The sequence below is a fragment of the Gobius niger genome (assembly GCF_951799975.1).
Source record: "Gobius niger genome assembly, chromosome: 1".
Taxonomy (NCBI): Eukaryota; Metazoa; Chordata; class Actinopteri; order Gobiiformes; family Gobiidae; genus Gobius; species Gobius niger.
This window is the reverse complement of record NC_136852.1, coordinates 40531417-40553933: the sequence shown is the minus strand read 5'-3', so window position 1 is coordinate 40553933 and position 22517 is coordinate 40531417. Positions and strand designations below refer to the sequence as shown.

The following is a 22517-nucleotide window of genomic DNA, read 5'->3' as shown; positions in this document are numbered from 1 at the left end:
GAAGCTCGACCTCTTTTGTTTGTTTTTGTTTCCCTCTTGCGCGAGGGAGAGAGAGGCAGAGAGAAAGTTACTAATCATTTCCAGTAGCAAATCAAACCGAAGCAGTAGTGAACAAAATAACGGAAGTTGTTTTAGCAGTGTTTGTTTCCATTGCATAGCAAAGAAATGGGTCAATATTTTATTTAGAATTTTTTGCCTTTCCAATTTAATTTAGAAAATGGAAATACAATAAAACAACCACATAATTAGTTTTTCTGATTTTATTTTGAAACGGAATAACTAATGATCGAAGGGTACACGGATTCTTAGTTCATGGTTTGTTTGTTTGTTTGTTTGTTTGTTTGTTTGTTTGTTTATTTGTTTCAAGTCAATGTTTGACTTGAAATTGCATCTGATTTTCATCTGATTCAGTTACAGAAATTGAATAACCTTTAATCCTGTAGTGACACAGATATTTAGATTAGGGTGGAATATTCTACTTTCATTGGGCCAATTGAAATGGCTAGTTTTAGGTAGAGCATAATGATTATTATCAGACCACATTAAACAGGAGGGCTGCACCAGGGACATGGGATATTTGTGCTGAGAATAACACATTTGTCACTTTAAAATAGGCATTAAAATGCTATTTTACAAAAAATGATGATACTCTATGATGTCTCTGTGGCCACTGGCCTGAACAAAAAACTCAAGGGCTTCAGTCTGATTTAGTCTCACCATATTTGAAGCCTTTACCTTTAAGTGTATTATCAGTAAATTGTTGTTGTAAAAAGTTACGTTGGAATAGGCTAAATGGCACGAGCTCCACCTTTCACTAGAACCAGGTTGACTCGTCTCCAAAGCTGCACATTTATAATGCGAGTCTCCAAATGTGCACGGCTAATTAGCATCATTAATTCGGCGAAAACGGCGTGAGCGAGCTTTGGCTATTGTCACTGTTTGGCCTGATGGCTCAATTATAATAAACATGAGGAAAGAGAAACTTTAGAGGTTAAAACGAGGAGAGAAGCAGCTCTGTCTCTGTCTCTGACTCTGCACCTGCACCATCCTCTTCTCAGCGCAGGCAGAGGCAGGTCTCGCCTCACCTCATGTTTAAGTGTCATTTATGACAAGGTTTCCTCTAAGGTCCGCTAGAACAGGCTAGTGTTGAATAAAAGCACATTAGAGCGAAGCAAGACTAATATCTGTCTTTCTTAGCTCTGTGTCATTACATTACAGAGTCCACCTCATCAGAGTCACTGCTGAGCTGAAGCTGGTGCTGAACACCGGTGTGGCCTGAACCATTTGGCACATTTTTAAAGGGGTGTCAGGGCCCTGAGATATTATCAATCATTATTGTTTGTGCAAACGTCTGTGTAGCAACCACTGTATTTCAGCCCGGTTGTTCAGTTCTTATGGTATTAATTATGAGGAAACTTAGAAAGTACAATACATAACGCTTTTTGCAGCATTTTTGAGGGCCCCTCCCCTGCTCTGGGCCCTGGGTACTCAGTACCCTTTACCCCCCCAGTCCGACGCCCCTGGCGCCCAGATACGAAATGTGAAGGATTTAACTGATCAGAAACTGTCATATCGGCTGCAGATGAGTTGTAGAGCTGTACAGTAGTTGCAAGAAAACTAGCGTATTAGAACATTTGCGCTACAGCTGCAGGATTCTTGGAGCGGCTGAATTGAAAAAAAAAAGTTGCTCTGCGCCCTGTATAATGCGCTTCTTTCTTTTGGACTGAGCTGTGGCTACACAAGGAGGTAAAGACTGACACACGATGGAAATGTCTCCTTAAAACTCAGATTAGACCTGGTGTTGTGGCACTTGAGGCACGTGTGGTTTATTTATGGACAACTGTTGTTGTTTTGGTGTTAGGTGTGCGTTGATCTACTGTATCAAAGTAAACCCGTGCGTAACCGACGCTCAAACAGACTTTTCAAGGCAATTTTGCTTTTGTTTTCAATTTGACGTCGATTCTAAGGAGGAAGACAAGGCAGCACGGTGTAAAGAGGAACATAATGTGAAGGTTAACACAGAAGAGCGGCTCCAAGTGCTGCTTGTAATGAACCAGGCCTCAGTCGGCCTCTTTTTCTTAAATAACACCTTCTCCCTAGTGGCGCAGCCTTTAGCGCAACATGCAAGATCGCGCGTGGACTGCGCCAGTCACAAGATCTGGCCCAATGTCTCATTTGCAAGAGAGACCTGTTAAAATATACAAGGTAATAACAGTTAACAGTAAGACAACAGTGGAACAATTACAGCAACTTTAACACAATACTTGAAGTCTTCTATTCAGTATACTTTAATAAAACTAGCCCATGTGCATTGCTTGTGATCACAGACTATGCAAATCCATGTCCATGGGCAGTACGTGAATTGAAATAAAGTGTGTCTGTGATAAGCTAGCTTAATGAAAGCTATGACTCCACAACTGTTAGCATTCAATAAATACGCAACTTTTCCTCCTGGATTCTCTCGTGTGAGCAGCGAAGAATTTGTAGCTCTATGTAGTAAAGGTAATTTGACCTGTTTTATTATGTGTAAAACATGCAACAGTGTTTTTAGCAGCTGATAACTTCTTGCTCCTATTAATTAACACGGTGACTGCTAGTGAATTACTGACCTCAAATATTGGCAAAATAGCCTTGGTTTGAATATTCATCAGGACCCATGCGCTAAGTTTGCGCTGCTGTTGCCCATTTTATTTTTAACACTTTTTTTTTTTAATCATTTTTGCTCCATTTTCCCCTTCCGCCACAATTGCTCCCAATTTTCCCATTAGTTTTCTTTCCAAATGATTCCCCATTTTTCACACATTGACATCTTGACATTGGAGATGTTATTGTTCTGTTTTCTGGTTCTAGGTGACAAATATTTTAGTATCGGTATCGAAAACCAAGTATCATTAAAGTACTGGTATTGAAAAAAATGTAACAATACCCAGCTCTAGGCACAGAGTAGAGTAACTGTTGTTCAGAATGTGAATTGGATCAAATAAAACAAACAAAATAAAACAACTACTATCTGGAAAAATAGATTAAACAACTCAATGGCAATAAGAAAATGTTTGCAAACTGTCAAAAGGTAAAAGTACTTACTGCGATTTTTGTTTTTTATTCGAAGCCATTTTCAATTGAAGACGTCACACACTTCAGCACCGGCTCTAAATGACAAACATAAGAAACATCATAATAATATGTGTGTATAATAAGTGTCTCCAGACAGTTTCTCAGACTTTCTTTTTGACAATAACGAACAGCTGTAGTGATGTATTATTTCCACCAGTCTCTGACTCATTTGAAGGAGTTGTCACTAAAAGCAGAGAAACTTGTGGCTGTCAAAATGCTGATTTCTTTTTTGTCCTTGTTTATGCCAAATATATATATTTTTTACTACTAGGACAATCTACAATAAACAAAAACAGTCACACAGTTCAACATATCCTCCTTCAGCAAACAAAATAAGGTCCAGTTATTTCCTCATACAGGCATCCTCTAGAAAGGACATTTGTGGCGCCAATAAACTACGAAATAATGACCAGGTCCAACATTTGTCACATTTAAATTTGTAAATGTCTTTCATAAACTGTTTATCACTCTGAGAGCCCCCCCCCCCTTCTGTCCAACTAAGATTATGGCATCATCAAAACGGTAAAACATGAACACAACTGACTACAAAGTTACTATTATGGCCCTGTCCCAATACTCGCACTTCCACCCTCGCGCCCCTCATATGCCCGTTCCCAATGTTGGGTGCGAGTGCGTCCCAATCCTCCAGAGGGGTCTTAGGCTCCGCCCTCTTTGCGCTCATGCTGTATATCTGTAAATACAATCAAGGTTTGCTGTGTTACTTGGAAAGAAGCATAAATATCTGATGAAGCACCACGATGATTTTCGCACCGGTATTTACGGACATTATGCAGCAATTTCACATTTTTTGCTGGATTTTTGTCATTTTTTTTGCTAGATTTGTGTCATTTTTTTGCTGAATTTTTGTCTTTTTTTGCTGGATTTTTGTCATTTTTTGCTTGATTTTTGTCTTTTTTTGCTGGATTTTTGTCATTTTTTTGCTGGATTTTTGTCATTTTTTTGCTGGATTTTTGTCATTTTTTTGCTGGATTTTTGTCTTTTTTTTGCTGGATTTTTGTCTTTTTTTTGCTGGATTTTTGTCTTTTTTGCTTGATTTTTGTAATTTTTGTCAATTTACATCCTCATTTTCTTCTCGTTTTTTGTCGCTATTTTGAAGAAGCTTTTAGATTTGGAGAATTTGGAGAACAGGAGAAAACATGTTCAGGTGGGAGTTAAGAGGTTAAAATCCACTAAAATCCACTGTATAAATAAAAATTATACAGCGAGCTCAAATAAATTACTAATATCTAATATATATTTATTTCAACGTGTTTTAACGTCAACTCATAAACTACTGCTACTATAATTACCTTCAACTTTATTAAGTTTAGGTCTGAAAATGACGTCAGCCGCAGTGTCCCATTTTTGCACACTTGTAACCTGCGCACTCGAACCCTTGCCTGCACTTCAAACAAGTGCACACTTCGCAGAGGAGCGCAGGGAGCAGTGTGGGTGTTGGGACAGGGCCTGGCCTATGTCCTTCCTCTTTTTTCTCTGAGGCGGATCGTACTCAGTTGCATCAGGCTTTAACTCTTTACTCAGCGATAATGCTCCGATATTTTACACGACACAATAAAGTTCACCCTAGCGCTGTGGAGTGACTGACATTTTATTTTGAAAGAGCCGTGACTTCGACTTCCTGTGATATATAAATAACTGACTGTTTTTCTATAGACGTAGCGCAATAACTTTTATACACAACTTCGTCAGTTTAAACTTCATCCGCTTCGTCTCCATATGGAACTGCCTTTAGCCTTTACACTACAGTACTATGTTACTATGTTATTAAAATATACTGACGCCTGTGTGTCGCTAAATAAAAGCTGAAGCAGATTACAGTAAAACCCTTTTGTCCAGGCCTCGGGCACAAGTGCGAGTCTGTACACAACAATTTAGATGCGCTTTACCTAAACACTCGAACTATTCCTCATTACAACAGTCACTAACAAAGACACGAAGCCGCACCAAACACCACGAACCGAGCGTTTCACCCGGAAAACAAGGGGAAAGTCACTCACTGCATCAGGGCGTCTGTTCACAAAATGGGGTGCTCCAACTGCCTGCTTTCAGTTTCGCTTTTGACGCGTTTACAGGAAATCATGTGGCTGGAGGTCGATTAAAGCCGCCAAAATCAAGAGCTCGTGTCACGTTTTAATGCAGTAGGATAATTATTATTCGTTCGTTTGAGTTTAGTGCTGGAAAAAGTGCTGATGAAAAAGTGGCAAAAATGTAACAAAAAAATGACAAAAATGTAACAAAAAAATGATAAAAAATTTTTTTATACAAATGTGATAAAAAAATGACAAAAATGTGACAAAAAATGACAAAAATGTGAAAAAAAATGACAAAAATGTGATAAAAATTTGACCAAAAAAAAATGCAAAAATGTGACAAAAAATGACCAAAATGTAACAAATGAATCACAAAAATTGATAAAAATTTGATATAAAATTGACAAAAAAGATGGAAAAAAAAATCTGATGACGTGAGGAAAAAGATCCTCTCGGTTCAGGCGGGAGTTAAGAGGTTAACATGAGAATGTGCTGCTCAGTCTGTGCTGTAGAATAACTTGCCTCTGGATTTAAGTCTCTTCTGAACTGTTTTTTTTTTCCTTTATCCTCGGTTAAATTAACTGCAGCGTGTTGAAGCATATGACAGACCCTAGCGCCATCTACTGGCACACTCACAGCACTCAGAACCTGACCTGGAACTAAACCCTGAAGTGGAGGCACTAAGGATGGCCCACTGTGTAAACTAACAGGACGGTGTGGTAATAATCCAGAGGAGAGGTGTCTGGGACGGAGTTTGTTCATTGTGTTTGGGTAAATGAAGGTGAATGTGTCTGAGACAAATAAACAGAAGGACAGAATAATAAGTAAATAACTCAGGTCGCCTATACCAGTGGTGTAGTCAACGTGATACGCAGGTATACGCCGTATAACCACTATAAAGCCAGAATTTCAGTGTAACCACTACAAAGTGGGAAAAGATACGATAGATAGATCACTCTTTTGCGCAGTGTTATTTTTGCGCTTTCTGTCCGTTTGGAGACCAGCACAAACTGAACATGTGCACAAAATAAAACCTTATTAACCGTCCTCACGGCGCTGGAGGAGGCGTGTACGTCTCAGGTCAGCGTCTCCCCGTCAAAGACACTTTCCCTGTTCATCCCCGCTCTGGGAGTCCACAATGCAGAACGCTTCTCTCCCTCCCCTGCAGCCGCGCGTGAGAGCGGCCTCTGGCAAAGTCAGTGACAGGTGCAGGCGGATAACAACCTGTATTACTTCTGTATTACAAAGCGCTGAAGTCCACGGGAAAGACCGCGTAGACTGTTCGAAGTGTGCGTTTTACTCTCAGACACTAAAGCTGTCCCTTGACAGAGACTGAAAAGTGGATGTGCCCCGCCCACAGCGCTGACCGAGCCACGCGCGCTCCTGTTCATTAAAAAATGTCCTAAAAGAGTGGTTCTCCAGAAGCACCGCGCATGGTTTTGTGTGTGGGGGAGTTTGCAGGCGCGAGAGTCTGCTGGTTGACCGGTGGAGGGGTCGGTAAAGCAGACTGGGTTTAAAACGTAAATTAATAACATTGAAGTTTTCATTTTGGCTTCAGTCCCACAGCCTTATAGTCTAGCTACAGCCTTTGAATTTCTAGAACATTCCTATAGGTCTATTGCTTGTTATTTCAATAACATTTATATTCAGTTTGGTTTAAAATCTGTTTAATTATCTATGATACATTTGATATTATTAAGTTTGTGACGGGCAATTTTTTTTTTAGTGCATGTAGCCCCGCGCCTGCTAAAAAATACAGTAGGCTTTACCCACTAGGAAACTGAAGACTGCACCACTGGCCTGAGCATGGACATGTCAGCTCCCTGATATGGGGCATAATAAAGATAAACTGGCAATCATGCAGGTAAATGACTCAACAATACAATACTGCAAACAAACATCGCGAACCACTGATGAAGGCGTGAAATAATAAACAAGGGATGAATGAGTTATATATAAATCAGGATACAAAAGTGAATAAGCCTTAATTAAACAGGAAAATACAGAGGTGCACATGGTAACACGGAACTGACAACATAAAATGATACCCACATAAGTCAAATAAAGATACATTTACAGGAAGATATCGAAACCGAACACCAGGGGGAGCACTTTCCAACAAACCCCTCAACTCCCGCCTTAACCGAGTGCGTTTTCTCCAGTTCAGCTTTACCCAAATCTAAGAGCTTCTTGACATGAGAGTTTGCAGCCTTTAGGCCAGTGCAACGCCTCATTTGAAAGCTAAGAACTACAAAACGGATCGAAGCTCGTTTCTCTTTTTAAGCTAGGTGCTACTGTTTTTAGAATTAAAATCTAATATTTACTGTAGTGTGTAAGAGTTGATAGGCCTGTTTGTTAATTTGAACTGTTTTTTTTTTAAATTGGTGCACTGTGGAGGAGTTCTTTGTAATTCAGGAAAGTTATTTCTGACAATTTGAAATAAAGGTCAGTTAATTCCCCCATTCATGCTCCATTGTGTGCGGAGGATGACAGTGTAGGGTGATGTCTAAACGCGGCGGCCTCGTTCTCTACCCACTCCCACCTGAACGGATCCCATTTTCTCCAGTTTGGCTTTACCCTAATCAAAAAGCTTCTTGGGGAAAAAGCACCAAAACAGCCACGAAAAATGAGAAGAAAACAAGGATGTAAACGCAACAAAAAAGTGACAAAAATGTGACAAAAACTCAATAAAAATGTGACAAAAACTCAATAAAAATGTGACAAAAACTCAATAAAAATGTGACAAAAACTCAACAAAAATGTGACCAAACAAAAAAAACATAAAAAAGGTGACACAACACAGCAACAACGCGAGGAAAAAGATCAGTTTTGTGGGTCTTATCTCTGTGTTTTATTTTTGTGTTTGTGTTTTGTAATCATTTTGTATTTCATTTTTTTACCCCTGGCATAAGTGCAACTTCACTATTTAATCATAGCCTGTTAGTGGAATTATTCAGAGCTGAGGAAAAAGTTAAAGGAAACACGAGTTATGAAGGGGAGCTACTCGCTAATGTTATGCTAACACCAGCCAAATGAATCCCCTTTTTCTACAGCGTATGATGTGAAACATTAGATCCGTATGACCTGCCTGTGTTAGTGGGTGGTCCTCTCTCCTCTGGCCAATCAGAGCTCGATCAACAATCAGTCAACATTTATAAAGCCCTTTACAACCTTCACGGTGACCAAAGTGCTTTACAGTAAAATCAGGCAAAATGAGAAAAAAATGCAAACAATTACGTAGACTGTAGACAACTATAAAATATGCATCAACAATAAGCTCAAATTAAATAAAAACTTAAAATAGATCACATGAGCTAGCTAAAAGCTAGTCTGAATGAATAGATTTTAAGCCGGGCTTTAAAAATGCTAAAGTGCTGGTGCACGTCGGGGCAGCTTGTCCCAGAGTCTGCCTCGGTGTTTGCACTTGGCTCTGGGGACGTCCCTGTTAGTTACGGACAGTCAGAAGGTCTGACAAGGCCACTGAGGCCTTTTTAAACAAAAAGCAACATTTTAAGATCAATCCTAGAAGACACTGGGAGCCAGTGTAGGGAGAAAAGGACTGGGGTCATATGTTGACGGAGGCGGCTGTGGGATGACTGGGAAACGCCGACAGAAAGTGTGCTCTCTGTGAACTGATAAAAGTATGAATAGTCCTTTAAAGGAACAGGCCATCGTTTTTACACACTGAGATATGTTCTCACCTGAGCTTAGACGAGTTTATACGCACCTGTCTGGTCTTTGTGCCCGTGGAAGAACGTGGTCACTTCAAACTTCAATACATTGGGAGAGGCCAAATGCTAACAACATCTTTGGTCGTTTTGCGTGACTGAGGGCACGCACAAAGACCAGACAGGTACGCATCAACTCGTCTAAGCTCAGGTAAGAACATATCTCAGAATGAAAAAACGGTGGCCGGTCGGTGCGATTTGAAAAAGTCTTGGCTGATCAAATTTAAAACTGCTGTCGAAAAATACCCCGAGGTTCTTCAGACATTCTGATCATGTCACGTTAGCATCAGTTCAGTTTTAGCCTAGGGCTGAGCTCAGGGCTAAACTCGTACCTGGCTGACCCTGTTTGACCCTGGTCTGACCAGTGGAAACACTCGACGCCCCGGGTAGAACGTGTGTGCAGTTGGAAAGTGGAGAACAAACAAGGAACAGTGCAATTTGATGCCAACAAAAAGCATCTTTTCTCTGGGTGTAACTGACTGTTCTGAGTGATGATGTCGTAGACCGTGACCCCCGCCGCTCGGGCTGGATACTGGTAAAAAAATGTCGATACCGATACCTGAACAATACTTTTCCCAGAAAGAACAATAATGTGTGGAAGATCTGCATATTTTCAATATCAGGTTCATCTCCAATGTCAAGAAAAATGGGGGGAAATTGTGACAAAATAAAGGAAAGACCCCAGACCCACACAGCGGCCGCTCCTTTCCAGTTTAAAGACACTGCGGTGGTTGATCAAACTAATTGTGTTGACAGTGGAAAGCAGACGTGAGCGCGCCGTGCTGCTGCTGCTGCTGCTGGTGTAGTTCCACGTGTGCAGGAGCTGGATCCCGGAGAGTTATGGCTGACTCTGTGGAATTTACGAGGCTCCAGGGGCCACCTGGACCTGGGCTGAAAGCTGCTGATGCATGCTCGGACCCTCTCACTGCCTTTACGCTCTGTAATCATCACAGCGACAACCCACACGCTCTTCCATCTCCAGGTAATGATTTATTATTTATTATATATCACTCATTTTGGGGGATCTTAGAGTCCATTTTGTAAAAGGGAAATCTCCAGAAGTGTAGAACTTTGTATGTTTTGGGACCCACAGTTAAAATACACAACAAAATAATCAAAAATAGCTGATTTACCCACCCAATACCCATTTACAATCACCTTCCAACAGGATCACAGTCACAGAAAAGGAAGTTTTGAATTCACCCGTTCAGTCTCGACATATTACTCATATCAGATTCAGATTGCCCATGATATAACACATATTTATTTGTTTTTTTTATATGGACCCATTAGCTGAGAGCATTAAGCAGTCAACTAGTCTGCAGTATTTTAAAAAAGCATATGTATTTGGCTTAAAATATATGTAGATTTTCATGGTGCAATAAACTGTTTTCAAATAAAATCTTGCTTCTAAGTTCCCAAATTCTCACTGGAATCCGGTTCCAGGTGGATATAGCTCTGTAGAGAACTGTTTTTAGGATGTCGTGTTGTTATTTGACCATTGGATGCCATTCTATTCCGATTGTGCACAGGATTTACCCAGGCTGTCCACCGCCTGTAAACAAAAACGCAACAAAAATGAAAAAAGAAAAGCGACAAAAAAGCACACAAAACACGATGAAAACACGACAAAGAGAAAGTGTTGATAAAGTGATGAATATACGAAGAGGAAAATAATAACGTGACGAAAAAGCAAGAGTCGAGAAGCTTTTAGATTTGGGTAAAGCTGTCCAAGAAAGATCAGACATAAGTTTAGCTTTGTCTACTTGTTTCCCCAGCATGGTTTCATTTTGATTTAGGTCCACGTGTACGTATTTGCTGTGACCCGGTAATCATACCTTTAATTTGTATTCATATTCAGGACTAACTTCTTGCCTTTAACCTCTTACCCCCCACCTTAACCCAGTTCAGCATTACCCAAATCTAAAAGCTTTTCGACTGGAGCTTACGTTTGAAAGCTACGACCTACAGAACTGATCGAAACTTTTCTGTTGCATTGTCGCCACATTTTTGTCACATTTTTGACATTTTTTGTTTTTTTCCCTTTTTTTGTCCCTTTTTTGTAACAATTTGTTTTTGTCACTTTTTGTAGTTTTTTTTGTCACTTTTTGTTTTTGTTACTTTTTTGTTTTTTTCCTTTTTTTATTTATTTTTTGTCACTTCTATTGGTCACTTTTTTGTCACTTTTGTTTTTTTTGTCACTTTTTTGTTTTTGTCACTTTTTTGTTTTTTTGTCACTTTTTTGTTTTTGTCACTTTTTTGTTTTACTTTTTTTTGGTCACTTCTATTGGTCACTTTTTTGTTTTTGTCACTTTTTTTTTTCCTTTTTTTGGTCACTTCTATTGGTCACTTTTTTGTCACTTGTTTTTTTTTCACTTTTTTGTTTTGTCACTTTTTTGTTTTTTTCCTTTTTTATTTATTTTTTTGTCACTTCTTTTGGTCACTTTTTTGTCACTTTTGTTTTTTGTCACTTCTATTTTGTCACTTTTTTGTCACTTTTGTTTTTTTTGTGTCACTTTTTTGTTTTTGTCACTTTTTCGTTGTGTTTCCGTCGTATCTTTGCCATGTTTTGTTGCTTTTTCATTGTTTTTGTCACTTTTTTTGTTATTTTTTTTACTTTTAATGTATTTTCTTGTCATTTTTTTGTCACTTTTTGTTTTTGTCACTTTATTTATTTTTTTGTCACTTCTATTGGTCACTTTTTTGTCATTTTTTATTTTTTTTTCACTTTTTTGTTTTTGTTATTTTTTTCACTTTTAATGTATTTTTTGTCACTTCTTTTGGTCACTTTTAGTTTTTTGTCACTTTTTGTTTTTGTCACTTTTTTGTTGCGTTTCCGTCGTATCTTTGCCATGTTTTGTTGCTTTTTCATTGCTTTTGCGTCACTTTTTTGTTGCTTCTTCATCAGTGTATAGTCGTGTTTTTGTCGCTTTTTTTATTGTGCTATTGTTGCTTTTCCAGCGCATTTTCATTTTGGACTCTTTTCTGAAGAAGCTTTTCGATTTGGGTAAAGCCAGGGCGGTTCAGGTGGGGGTTGAGAGGTTAAATAGGAACAGTTGTGTTGATAGAACATCATTCACATGGCAGCGTAATGATCCGTGCATACAGCGTCATGGATGTTCTTCTCATGGTCAGCTTTGGTAGAACTTCCTCCTGAAGACCCTCTGAAGAGAACATGCTACACACATGACGCTGTAATAACTGATCTGTGGTTCAGAGAGAGAGCGTTAATGAGCTGGAGGTGTGTGCCGACTCGCCCGCGGGTTTACAGCCTGACTCCTGCAGCTCGTTTTTAAAGGCCCTTCACATCTGGGACGGGGGCCCCACATGCCTCAGCGACGGGACAGGCGTCTGCATGTCTGACCCGAACCTTTAAATACGGAGCGTCCGGGCCAAAAGCTTCAGACACGGGACACATTACCAGAAGAAAAACTGAAGAGCGGACAGAGAGCGACAGCATGGTCCCAGTGAGGATCCTCGCGTTCGGCCGTGAGTCTCGCTCAGGACGACTTGATTGTTCATTGTTGATTGTTATGATATTATTTTTGTTTGAACATGTGAGTGTAGGATCTGCTGCTAAAACACGTTTGGATCTACGGCTGTGTACTGTTACTTTTCCTCACGATACCAGAACTTTCATATAATATATTTAAAGTAAAAAAATAAACAAACTTCCTTTAAAGGGGCTAGATGGCCATTTTATACTCACTACTGCCACCTCAGGTCATACGTGTAACTGCACCTTCTATATCAGGGGTAGGCAACATCAGGCCCGGGGGCCAAATCTGACCCTCCAGCACAGAACCTCTGGCCCTCAAGATGATTATGAGAAACATTTTTACACAAATCAGAGAGTACTTTGAACATTGTTAGAGTTAAATGGGAGAAACAAAGGTAGAACGGTACGGTCAATACACCCAGTCATATATTATGTTCAACACTGGCATTAGAAAGAAGTGCATAGTTTTAAGGAAGAAATGACGTTAATCTACTTTAATTAAGAGATTAAATCTAAGGTTTGAGTAGATTTGGTCTGGTCTTAGCAGTGTTAACTTCGTCGACTAAAATATTTAGTCTTCATTTTAGTCAAAGTGTTATTTTTGTCGACTAAAATTGGACAAAAACTAAATTAAAAGTTTTTCATGAGACTAAAACTATGACTAAAATAAAAAAGATATTTTATTCGACTAAAATAAGACTAAATAAAAATGAAAAGGAGAGACTAAAATCATCCAAACTTCTATTGAGCGTCTGAAAGAGGATCAGCTCTGAGCTTTGTTCATGTGGAGCAGCTCCATGAAGCAGAGGAACAAGATTAAATATAATTATAACGAATATCATCAATGCAAAGTCGACTAAATTCGTAGACTAAATTGACATGCAATTTTAGTCGACTAAAACTAGACTAAAATTTAAATGATTTTTTCGACTAAATCTCGACTAAAATTAAATTACAGTTTAGTCAAAAGACTAAGACTAAAACTAAAATAAAATATGTTGTCAAAATTAGGTCTTAGATGAGATAAAACCTCTAGTTGTAGTTATTCTCTTAATTCAGATAATTTTGTGTCATTTCAAGTGAAAAACAATTATTTGTCTGATTTCAAGTTGGGTTTTATTCTTGTTCCATTGGCGCTTTAGCATTTGTATCTTGGATTAGTTCAAACCGACTCAAATTCAACATAGAAGAACTTTCATTCTAGCAATTTTAAGTCATTTATCTCATGATGGTCATTTTTCCAGTGTTCTTTACTTTGGGCTAATAATCAGCAGCTTCGGCCCTCGGTCTATATTTACAATCAAGAAAATTGGCCCCTCCGCCAAGAAAACTTGCCCACCCCTGTTCTATATTAAGCTCGTGCATGACGGCACTTCAGACCCGAAGTAACACCTTTCTGAGTGACAGGACTTTAGAGGCAGTTGTGGTGAACAGGTCTGAGCTCATTCTACACATTAGGAACATGGCTGGAACATGTAGGGGGAGGACTCTATATAGTCCCTTTAATGACAAAAGGGCAGAAAAAAACACTTTCTGCATTTTTTTTTTACCCCTTTTTGTCAACCTTTTCCTAATTTTCCCACTTGTTTCCCTCATTTATCCCAATTTTTTAACGTCTCCCCCCAAATTTTCCATTTTTCTCAAATTTTCCTCTATTTTTCCACTCGTTTCCCTATTTTTTTTTTTTTATTGTTCCTTTTTTTCTCCCAAAGTTTGCCACTTTCCCCCCATTTTTACCTTTTTTTTGGGTCACCTTTTCTGTTGCCCCGTTTTTCCCATTCCCCCCATAGCATCAACACTTAAATCTAGTCATTATTTTTTTTTTCTTTGGGTTCTTGCTTTGGATACTCTCACTTTTGTCGATACTAGTAGAACCTAAACCAGACTGGTGTCATTTAACGGTACCCAGCCTTACATTTGGACTGGTTTACGGTTAATATCAGTGTAATTACTGGGCACATCCCCTCTGTGAGTGTATTTATATGAGTTAGTAAAGTCCATCACTGACCAACAATGGTTTGGAGACTTGTTTTGAACACAGCAGAGGGCAATACTATGAAGTCGGCTGAACTTAACCTGGATTTGCTCCTCTAACTCGGGTCGACAAACCCTGACATGCAGCTTTTGGATAAGTGGTGCTATAAAGCTCTTAGCTCAGGCCGAGATAACAGTGCCTAAAGCGCTGGTGTATCTGTGCCATATTAATGCAAACAAAGAACTGGAGAACTATGTCACAGATGTTCCCATGGAGATCTACCCTGATAGAGAGTGATCCAGTAGACCCTCTAAATCCAGCTTCGAAGTTCAACCACTCAGGTCTCCCCTCTCCCTCCCTGCACGTGAGATGATGTGACTTTGAGATTTTCTTACACTGACTGGAAGTGAATGAACTCTTTCCGTATGAGCTCCATTGTCGTTCATGTTCTGCTGAAAACCCCCTACCCTAAACCCGGCACATTTTCTCCAGTCGTCGTCACGTTTTTGTTGCTTTTGCGTCACTTTTTCGTCGTCGAGAGTGGAGCTGGAGAAAGTGTGCTGGGTTCAGGCGGGGGTTCAGAGCTTCAAAGTTGTATCTGAGTGTTTGGTTTGTGTTTAGTGCTGGCTGCAGCCTGGTCTCTGACCCCAGTGACCGGTGAGTAACATTTTGATTATCACTACCGTCATGTCGTGTAAAGCAGAAGCAGCTAAAGTGTTTGTGCTTGGTTTGTGCTGGACAGAGGGAGAGGTGGTCTACGCCTGCGTCAACGACACTGCCACCATGGAGTGTGGTAAGAAATCTGCTTTTTAACATCAAAATAAAACAAGTGATTTCACATGATGTTGCTGATCATGATCTGATTTCTGGAGTTCTCAGATTATTGAAGGGACGTGTAAACAGCATAATCTGATATTAGGGGTGTAATGGTTCAGTATCTCAAGTGCAATACATTTTAGCAGTATTTATAATCTCAGAGTAAAATTGGTGATGAGTTTCAGTTTTGTTTTCCATAGGCAGCTAAAACACTCACAGCAGCGCATTAAGTTTGAGGCTGTTCTTTGACCACCTTGTATGTTTTTGTAAACAAAGCTTTGAGGCGGATTATGACTAAGATTGGATCTTATGCATTTGTCTGTGCACTGGATCTATCACTCACCACAGCCTGGTCCTCAGCAGGACAAACCTTCACAAAGCCACACAGATGGATGTGTTTTAGAGGATGTAACTGTACAGGTGTGGAGAGTCCACAGCCTTCAGTTTAGTGGTTACTGATGACACACATGCATTCTGTGTTTAGGTGCGCACATACATACACACATACACATGCACGTGCACGTGCACGCGCACATACACGCGCACGCACGCACACGCATACGCGCACACGCACACGCACACGCACATGCACATACACATACGCATGACATGGAGCTTAAAGGAACAGGCCACCGTTTTTACATCCTGAGATATGTTCTTACCTACGAGTTAATACGTAACTGTCTGGTCTTTACGCGTGCGCTCAGTCATGCAAAGAGATCAAAGATGTCGTTAGATGTTGTTCCTCTCCTCTATGGACCCACGCGGGGGTGAAGTTAGAAGCGACCAATTTCTTCCAAGTTTCCCCTATTTAAATACAGTTACGTGAGCAGTTACACGATCCCAGTCTAGTCACACAAAATTAAACATGTCGATTTTCTAAGCAGATAAAAAGGGGAACTGTATTGTGAGGCGTAAAAACACCTCACTGTGCGGATGTCGAAAAGCTAAGGAGGCTAAATGCTAACAACATCCTTGGTCTTTTTGCATGACTGAGCGCACGCGTAAAGACCAGACTGGTACACATCAACTCGTCTAAGCTCAGGTAAGAACATGTCTCAGTATGGAAAAACTGTGGCCTATTCCTTTAAATATCCCAAAATATAGGGCCAGATCTTGTGCCTGGCGCACAGGGTGCACAGGCCTTTAGCAAATTGGGATTTTCCGAGTGGCGGAGCTATGCTCTATGCGCCTTCACCACTTGCAAGAGGGTGTCGCAAGAGGTGGTGACTGCTGTGAGGGGAGCACGGCTGACATTCATTTCGTTTACATGGCACTGCATTGTGTTCTTCCTTAAGGCTCTCACAGGTCAAAATAAAACCTTTATTAACCCCATCATGAGCTAAACAATGCTCGTGTCTTGAGAGAAATAGATGCCTATGCTGGTCCGATGTGGCGGATCGGCCTGGAGTTACACGAAACAAATATATGCACATGTTCACCCCCCCTCTTTCCCGTGGAGTCTGGTTGGAGGAAAAAGCGTTTCTCCACCCAATGTACTTCCCACTTAAGTGTGCTAAGTCTGGAGCTGTAAGATCGTGTTCCTACTTAGCACAAAATGTTGCACTATAGTCTGCGTTCTGAAACACAAGATGGGGCCCATAGACTTGCACCGTCACTTTCGTACAGCGCATGTCGTCAGATTCTTTGCACTGCGGTGAACCGTGCTGTGCCACGGTGCCTTGTTACACCTCTATGTGATATACATAACCTTATATTCATATACATAATCTGATTTCTTGCCACCTCGCAGAGGTGGGCACTAAGATCAAACTGGAGCACATCTTGTACAAAGTGGGCGTCGGGACTCGCTGTGGAGAAGGCAAAGCTGAACCTGACGAGCCCTGCACCTTCCCCTGGGCAGAGATGGTGGTCGAGGATCTGTAAGAACAAAAGATAGTACAACCGCTCTTTGAAATCCAGCTGATTTACGGTTTTCTCCTGAACTCTCTTCTCTCTCCTGTTTGTCAGTTGTGCCGACAGAAGGTCCTGCAGAGTCCCGGTCACAGAGTACGTGTTTGGAGAGTATCCCTGTAAAGAGGAGACTCGATACCTGGAGGTGTCCTACAACTGCGCCAAACCTCCAACTCCTCCTCCGCCTCCACCGCCGCCTCCTGCTCCCACCAAACCTGACTGTACGTATGACATCATCACAGATCTACTAATGTAGGAACCTGAGTGTATCACAACATCACAGATCTACTAATGTAGGAACCTGACTGTACCACAACATCACAGATCTACTAATGTAGGAACCTGACTGTACATATGACATCACAGATCTACTAATGTAGGAACCTGAGTGTACCACAACATCACAGATCTACTAATGTAGGAACCTGAGTGTACCACAACATCACAGATCTACTAATGTAGGAACCTGAGTGTACCACAACATCACAGATCTACTAATGTAGGAACCTGAGTGTACCACAACATCACAGATCTACTAATGTAGGAACCTGACTGTATCACAACATCACAGATCTACTAATGTAGGAACCTGACTGTACGTATGACAACATCACAGATCTACTAATGTAGGAACCTGACTGTATCACAACATCACAGATCTACTAATGTAGGAACCTGACTGTATCACAACATCACAGATCTACTAATGTAGGAACCTGAGTGTACGTATCATCACAACATCACAGATCTACTAATGTAGGAACCTGAGTGTATCACATCATCTCAGATCTACTAATGTAGGAACCTGACTGTATCACAACATCACAGATCTACTAATGTAGGAACCTGACTGTATCACAACATCACAGATCTACTAATGTAGGAACCTGAGTGTATCACAACATCACAGATCTACTAATGTAGGAACCTGAGTGTATCACAACATCACAGATCTACTAATGTAGGAACCTGAGTGTACGTATCATCACAACATCACAGATCTACTAATGTAAGAACCTGACTGTACCACAACATCACAGATCTACTAATGTAGGAACCTGACTGTATCACAACATCACAGATCTACTAATGTAGGAACCTGAGTGTACGTATCATCACAACATCACAGATCTACTAATGTAAGAACCTGACTGCATCACAACATCACAGATCTACTAATGTAGGAACCTGAGTGGATCACAACATCACAGATCTACTAATGTAAGAACCTGAGTGTATCACAACATCACAGATCTACTAATGTAGGAACCTGACTATATCACATCATCACAGATCTACTAATGTAGGAACCTGACTATATCACATCATCTCAGATCTACTAATGTAGGAACCTGACTATATCACATCATCTCAGATCTACTAATGTAGGAACCTGACTGTATCACAACATCACAGATCTACTAATGTAGGAACCTGACTATATCACATCATCACAGATCTACTAATGTAGGAACCTGACTATATCACATCATCTCAGATCTACTAATGTAGGAACCTGACTGTATCACAACATCACAGATCTACTAATGTAAGAACCTGAAACCTGTCTGATCGTATCTAAGGCTGGGGAAAAACATTAAGGTTCTACCGGTATCGAAAAAATTGATCAACTTTGGTTTGCGAGGGAGCACTTGGATACTCCACAGCACTACTGGAAAAATATACTGTGGACGAATGAAACCAAAGTTGAATAGTTTGGGAGGAACACACAACGTCATGTGTGGAGGACAAATGGAACAGCACCAACATCTTTACACTATCCTCACTGTGAAGTCTGGAGCAGGAGAATCATGGGGTGGGGCTGTTGTGTTGTCCCAGGGCCTGGACAACATGAGATCATCAATGGAAAAATTAATTCACAGGTTTATCAAAAATATTATAAGAAAAACCTGAGACATTCACAACAGTGTGTGAATAAGTAAGTGAACCCCTGTGTTAAATACCTGCGGATCCTTTTTTTGCAGCAATAACTACCTTTCTGTAGTTGCAGATTAGACGCTCACAAAGATCAGGGTGAATCTTAGACCATTCCTCTGCAATTCAACGAGATTCAGGGGGTGCACTTACTTATTCCACACTGTCCTGTGAATGTTTACATGTTGTGGCCAATAAAAAATATGACAAAATGTAAATGTTTGGGTGGCATTAGTTTAAGCAGACACTGTTTATTCATTTTTATGATTCTGATGAAGATGAGACCACATTATATGACCAATTTAGGCAGAAACTTCCCACCTCGACAAATATTTGAGTGTAGTTTTGAGTCTAGGTAAAGGATCGTTCAGGTACCGGTATATAAAAAGTGTAATAGTACCCATGTAGCTGTCTATTGAGAATTCAACCAATTGTATCACTGCTACAATCTGAACGAGACCTAATGATCCAAGATGTTAAATTACACCAGAAAGATTATATAACACAACTCTACGGGAGGGAAACGTTTTTTGAAAGGAATTTCCCAAAAAGCAAATGTCTAAATGTTTTCCCTGATCATTTTTTTGACAATGATTGGTTTCACAAACTTGCCACATTATTCTTATTCCACTGACCAACATCACACTCATGTTTTTGAATATCGTCTCCACTTTTGGACGCCTTTTAGAGGAAATAATTAGAGGAAGAGAGGACTTTGAACTTTGTGACAGTTTCATAAGATAAGATAAGATAAGATAAGACAAGGCTTTATTGATCCCACAATGGAGAAATTCATGTGAGTTGGCACAGGAATTAGAGAAATAAACTAAGACCGGGTGCACACTGGCCGATTTTGTCGATTTTGATCGTACAGTGAGACAGGGACAAAGATTCAAAATAGAGCCATCGTACGACCAAGCACGAGCTATGACCGACATCCGGGGCAGTGTCTGATATTTTGGGACAGTCTCAGAGTGAGCCTCCTCTGTTGCAGAGAGGATCTCTGTCAGTGACCCGTCAACACGCATGGAAAGATAGTACTGGTTCTATTTTGAAGAATTTGTCTCATGCATTGCCCATGGCGCGCGTTACGCACAGCTCAGTGTGGCCGCTCCAATTCAACTTCTGTAAAAGGTTTTTTTTTGTGTTCATTATCTTTTTATTTCACATAAGTTGCCAACAAACATCTATGTGGTTTTACCCCTCATGTCCCACCCACTTCCCCTTAACAGAAACCAAAATAAATAAACCAAAATAATATCAATAATAAAAAAAAAACGTAGCATCATAAATAGCAGTAATAATCTGTTGTAAAGTTGTTGTCGTTGTTTTTTTTTGTTTTTTTTTCTGTATACCATTATTATTATCATTTTATTATTATGTTAACAATGTTAGTAATTACTGTTTTGCTGTTTTTCTCTTCAATTTCATTCCATTATTTTTTCACTTTCTTTCTTGATTTCTTTCTTTTTGTCTATTTATTTTCTTTTCAATTCACCTTCAGTAAAATCTATGTCAAAATGGGTCAAAAAGGCAATGCGCTTACACAGAGCAGGAAACGTGGCCAGTGTGTCTGGGGTCTCATAAGCAACAGAAGCCAGGCCTGAGAGAGTCCGGCTCTGCAATTTACAGGACTTTCCTTGCACTTTTCGGCTGAAATAAACCCCGCTAACATGCGGCACTCGCCTCAGCTAAACGCACGCCGTCTGGAGCCTCAAACTGCTGCGACAAAACTTTGATCGGAGCTACGATTCTCTCTTTGAACCGTCGCACAGTGAGACCAGAGTAGCTCATGATTTTACAATCCCCACGTCGTGTGTGACATCTAAAAATCTTAACGACAAAAAAATCGCAGCCCTAAGACTAGAAATCTAGACAATCACCATAGTTACTGACTCAATTTAAAAATAGGCTCTTTAGAATGATGTGACGTTACGTGGTGCCAGTACCGCTGTTTTTGTCCTCTCTGTGGTTGGTTCTTGTTTAGAAGTTCTCTTGTAAGAGTTCGTTTAGAGATGACAATTTAAAATTGAGGTTAAGGTTGTGTGAAATGTTGGAGAACCACTGGTCTTGTTTGATATGTTTCCAAATTGGCCTTCGTCCTACTTTTAAGAGAAATTACCTGCAAGTGTGAAAGAGATCATTGACAATAGTTAATGGCAGAAACCTCATGATCTGTTATAAAGTCAAATGCAAATGAAACTGTAAATATGAACCTGTAAATGCTCCTGTTCTATTTCAGGTGTGGACAAACCTGCAGCAGAAGAATAAAGTCACTTTCACCTCATCATTTTTTTACTTTGGTAATAAACACTTCGATGCGGATTCCGTTTGTGTGTTTTCAATCACAAATAAACCGAGTAACACCACACCTCACGTCGGAGAATGTGTTCGTACAATGTTGTATTTGCACTTGGCTTCGTGAATAGAAATGAATGAATATCTGAAGTGTCCTCTCGCTAACAGCAGGTGGCGACACTACATCACAGATCCAGTGTGTCTGGCTCCCGGACCTCTGAAGAATAAATGAACCCAAACTTCTGCCATAATGCCTTTACCAACCACATTTTCTCTAGTTCAGCTTTACCCAAATCACAAAGCTTCTTGACTGGAGCTCATATATATATAGGCCAGGGTAACGCCTCATTTGGAAGCTACAATTGCTCTTAACAGATCTTTTTCCTTGTGTTGTTGCCGTGTTGCTGTTGTGCTTTTGTCACTTTTTTTGTCACTTCACTGTTGCTTTTTTGTCACGGTTTTGTCACATTTAGGTCACTCTTGTTGCTTTTATTGTCCCTTTTTGTTGCTGTTTTGTGGCTTTTTCGTCACTGTTTCTTCACTTTTTTGGTCTCGTTTTTGTTACTGTTTTTGACGTTTTTTTCCCAAGAAAAAGATTTGGGTAAAGCTGAACTTGAGAAAATGTGGTGGGTTCAGTTGGGCACTGAGGGGTTAAGCGTACTCAGATGATGATGATGAACATGAGAAAATATGAAAGATACTCCACTACGTTCATTTTTAATACTGAAATATTTTTAACAGTGAAAAAGTACTTTTCACTTAAGTAATGCAACTTTAACTTTTATTGGAGAAATACGTGACCAGGAGTAGTGTCTGTGCTGTGTTGTCTCGGAGTATATTGTGAAATGAGAAAAAAAGGCTACATCTGCATTAACCTCTTAACCCCCACCTGAACCAAGCCAATTCTCTCAAGTTCGGCTTTACCCAAATCTAAAAGTGTCTTGAAAAGCCTTTAAATCAAAACAGCGACGAAAACGAGGATGAAAAAGGTCCCGAGTCCTGTGTGAACCTTAATGGCCGCTCTGGAGCCAGTCACTGTACTGAAAATGCTTCCAAATTTCGACCTGATAAACAAAAACTAGCGTGGTTGAAAATATTTCTCCCACCCCAGCGTTGTCACATGGGTCATATATGCGATTTAAAAAAAAGAAAAACTCTTTGGAGCCAGACTTTTAAGAAGTTCTTGG

At 40.1% G+C, this 22517-nt stretch overlaps 1 protein-coding gene across 1 annotated transcript; it reads left to right on the top strand.

Moving 5' to 3' along the window:
• Positions 1-12173: 12173 nt before the first annotated feature.
• On the top strand, positions 12174-21310 carry LOC306973848 (L-rhamnose-binding lectin ELEL-1-like). Its single transcript, XM_079570907.1, has 6 exons — positions 12174-12382; positions 14989-15024; positions 15110-15160; positions 16937-17066; positions 17155-17318; positions 21275-21310. The coding sequence occupies exons 1-6, from the start codon at positions 12352-12354 to the stop codon at positions 21301-21303; spliced, it is 441 nt and encodes a 146-aa protein (XP_079427033.1). The 5' UTR covers positions 12174-12351; the 3' UTR covers positions 21304-21310.
• Positions 21311-22517: the final 1207 nt, after the last annotated feature.

Excerpts from the sequence above, each read along its gene's own strand:
- LOC306973848 (XM_079570907.1), top strand. The coding sequence starts at position 12,352 with ATGGTCCCAGTGAGGATCCTCGCGTTCGGCC. Across the intron at positions 15,161-16,936 it reads CACTGCCACCATGGAGTGTG|AGGTGGGCACTAAGATCAAA; the intron begins GTAAGAAATCTG and ends GCCACCTCGCAG. Across the intron at positions 17,067-17,154 it reads GAGATGGTGGTCGAGGATCT|TTGTGCCGACAGAAGGTCCT; the intron begins GTAAGAACAAAA and ends CCTGTTTGTCAG.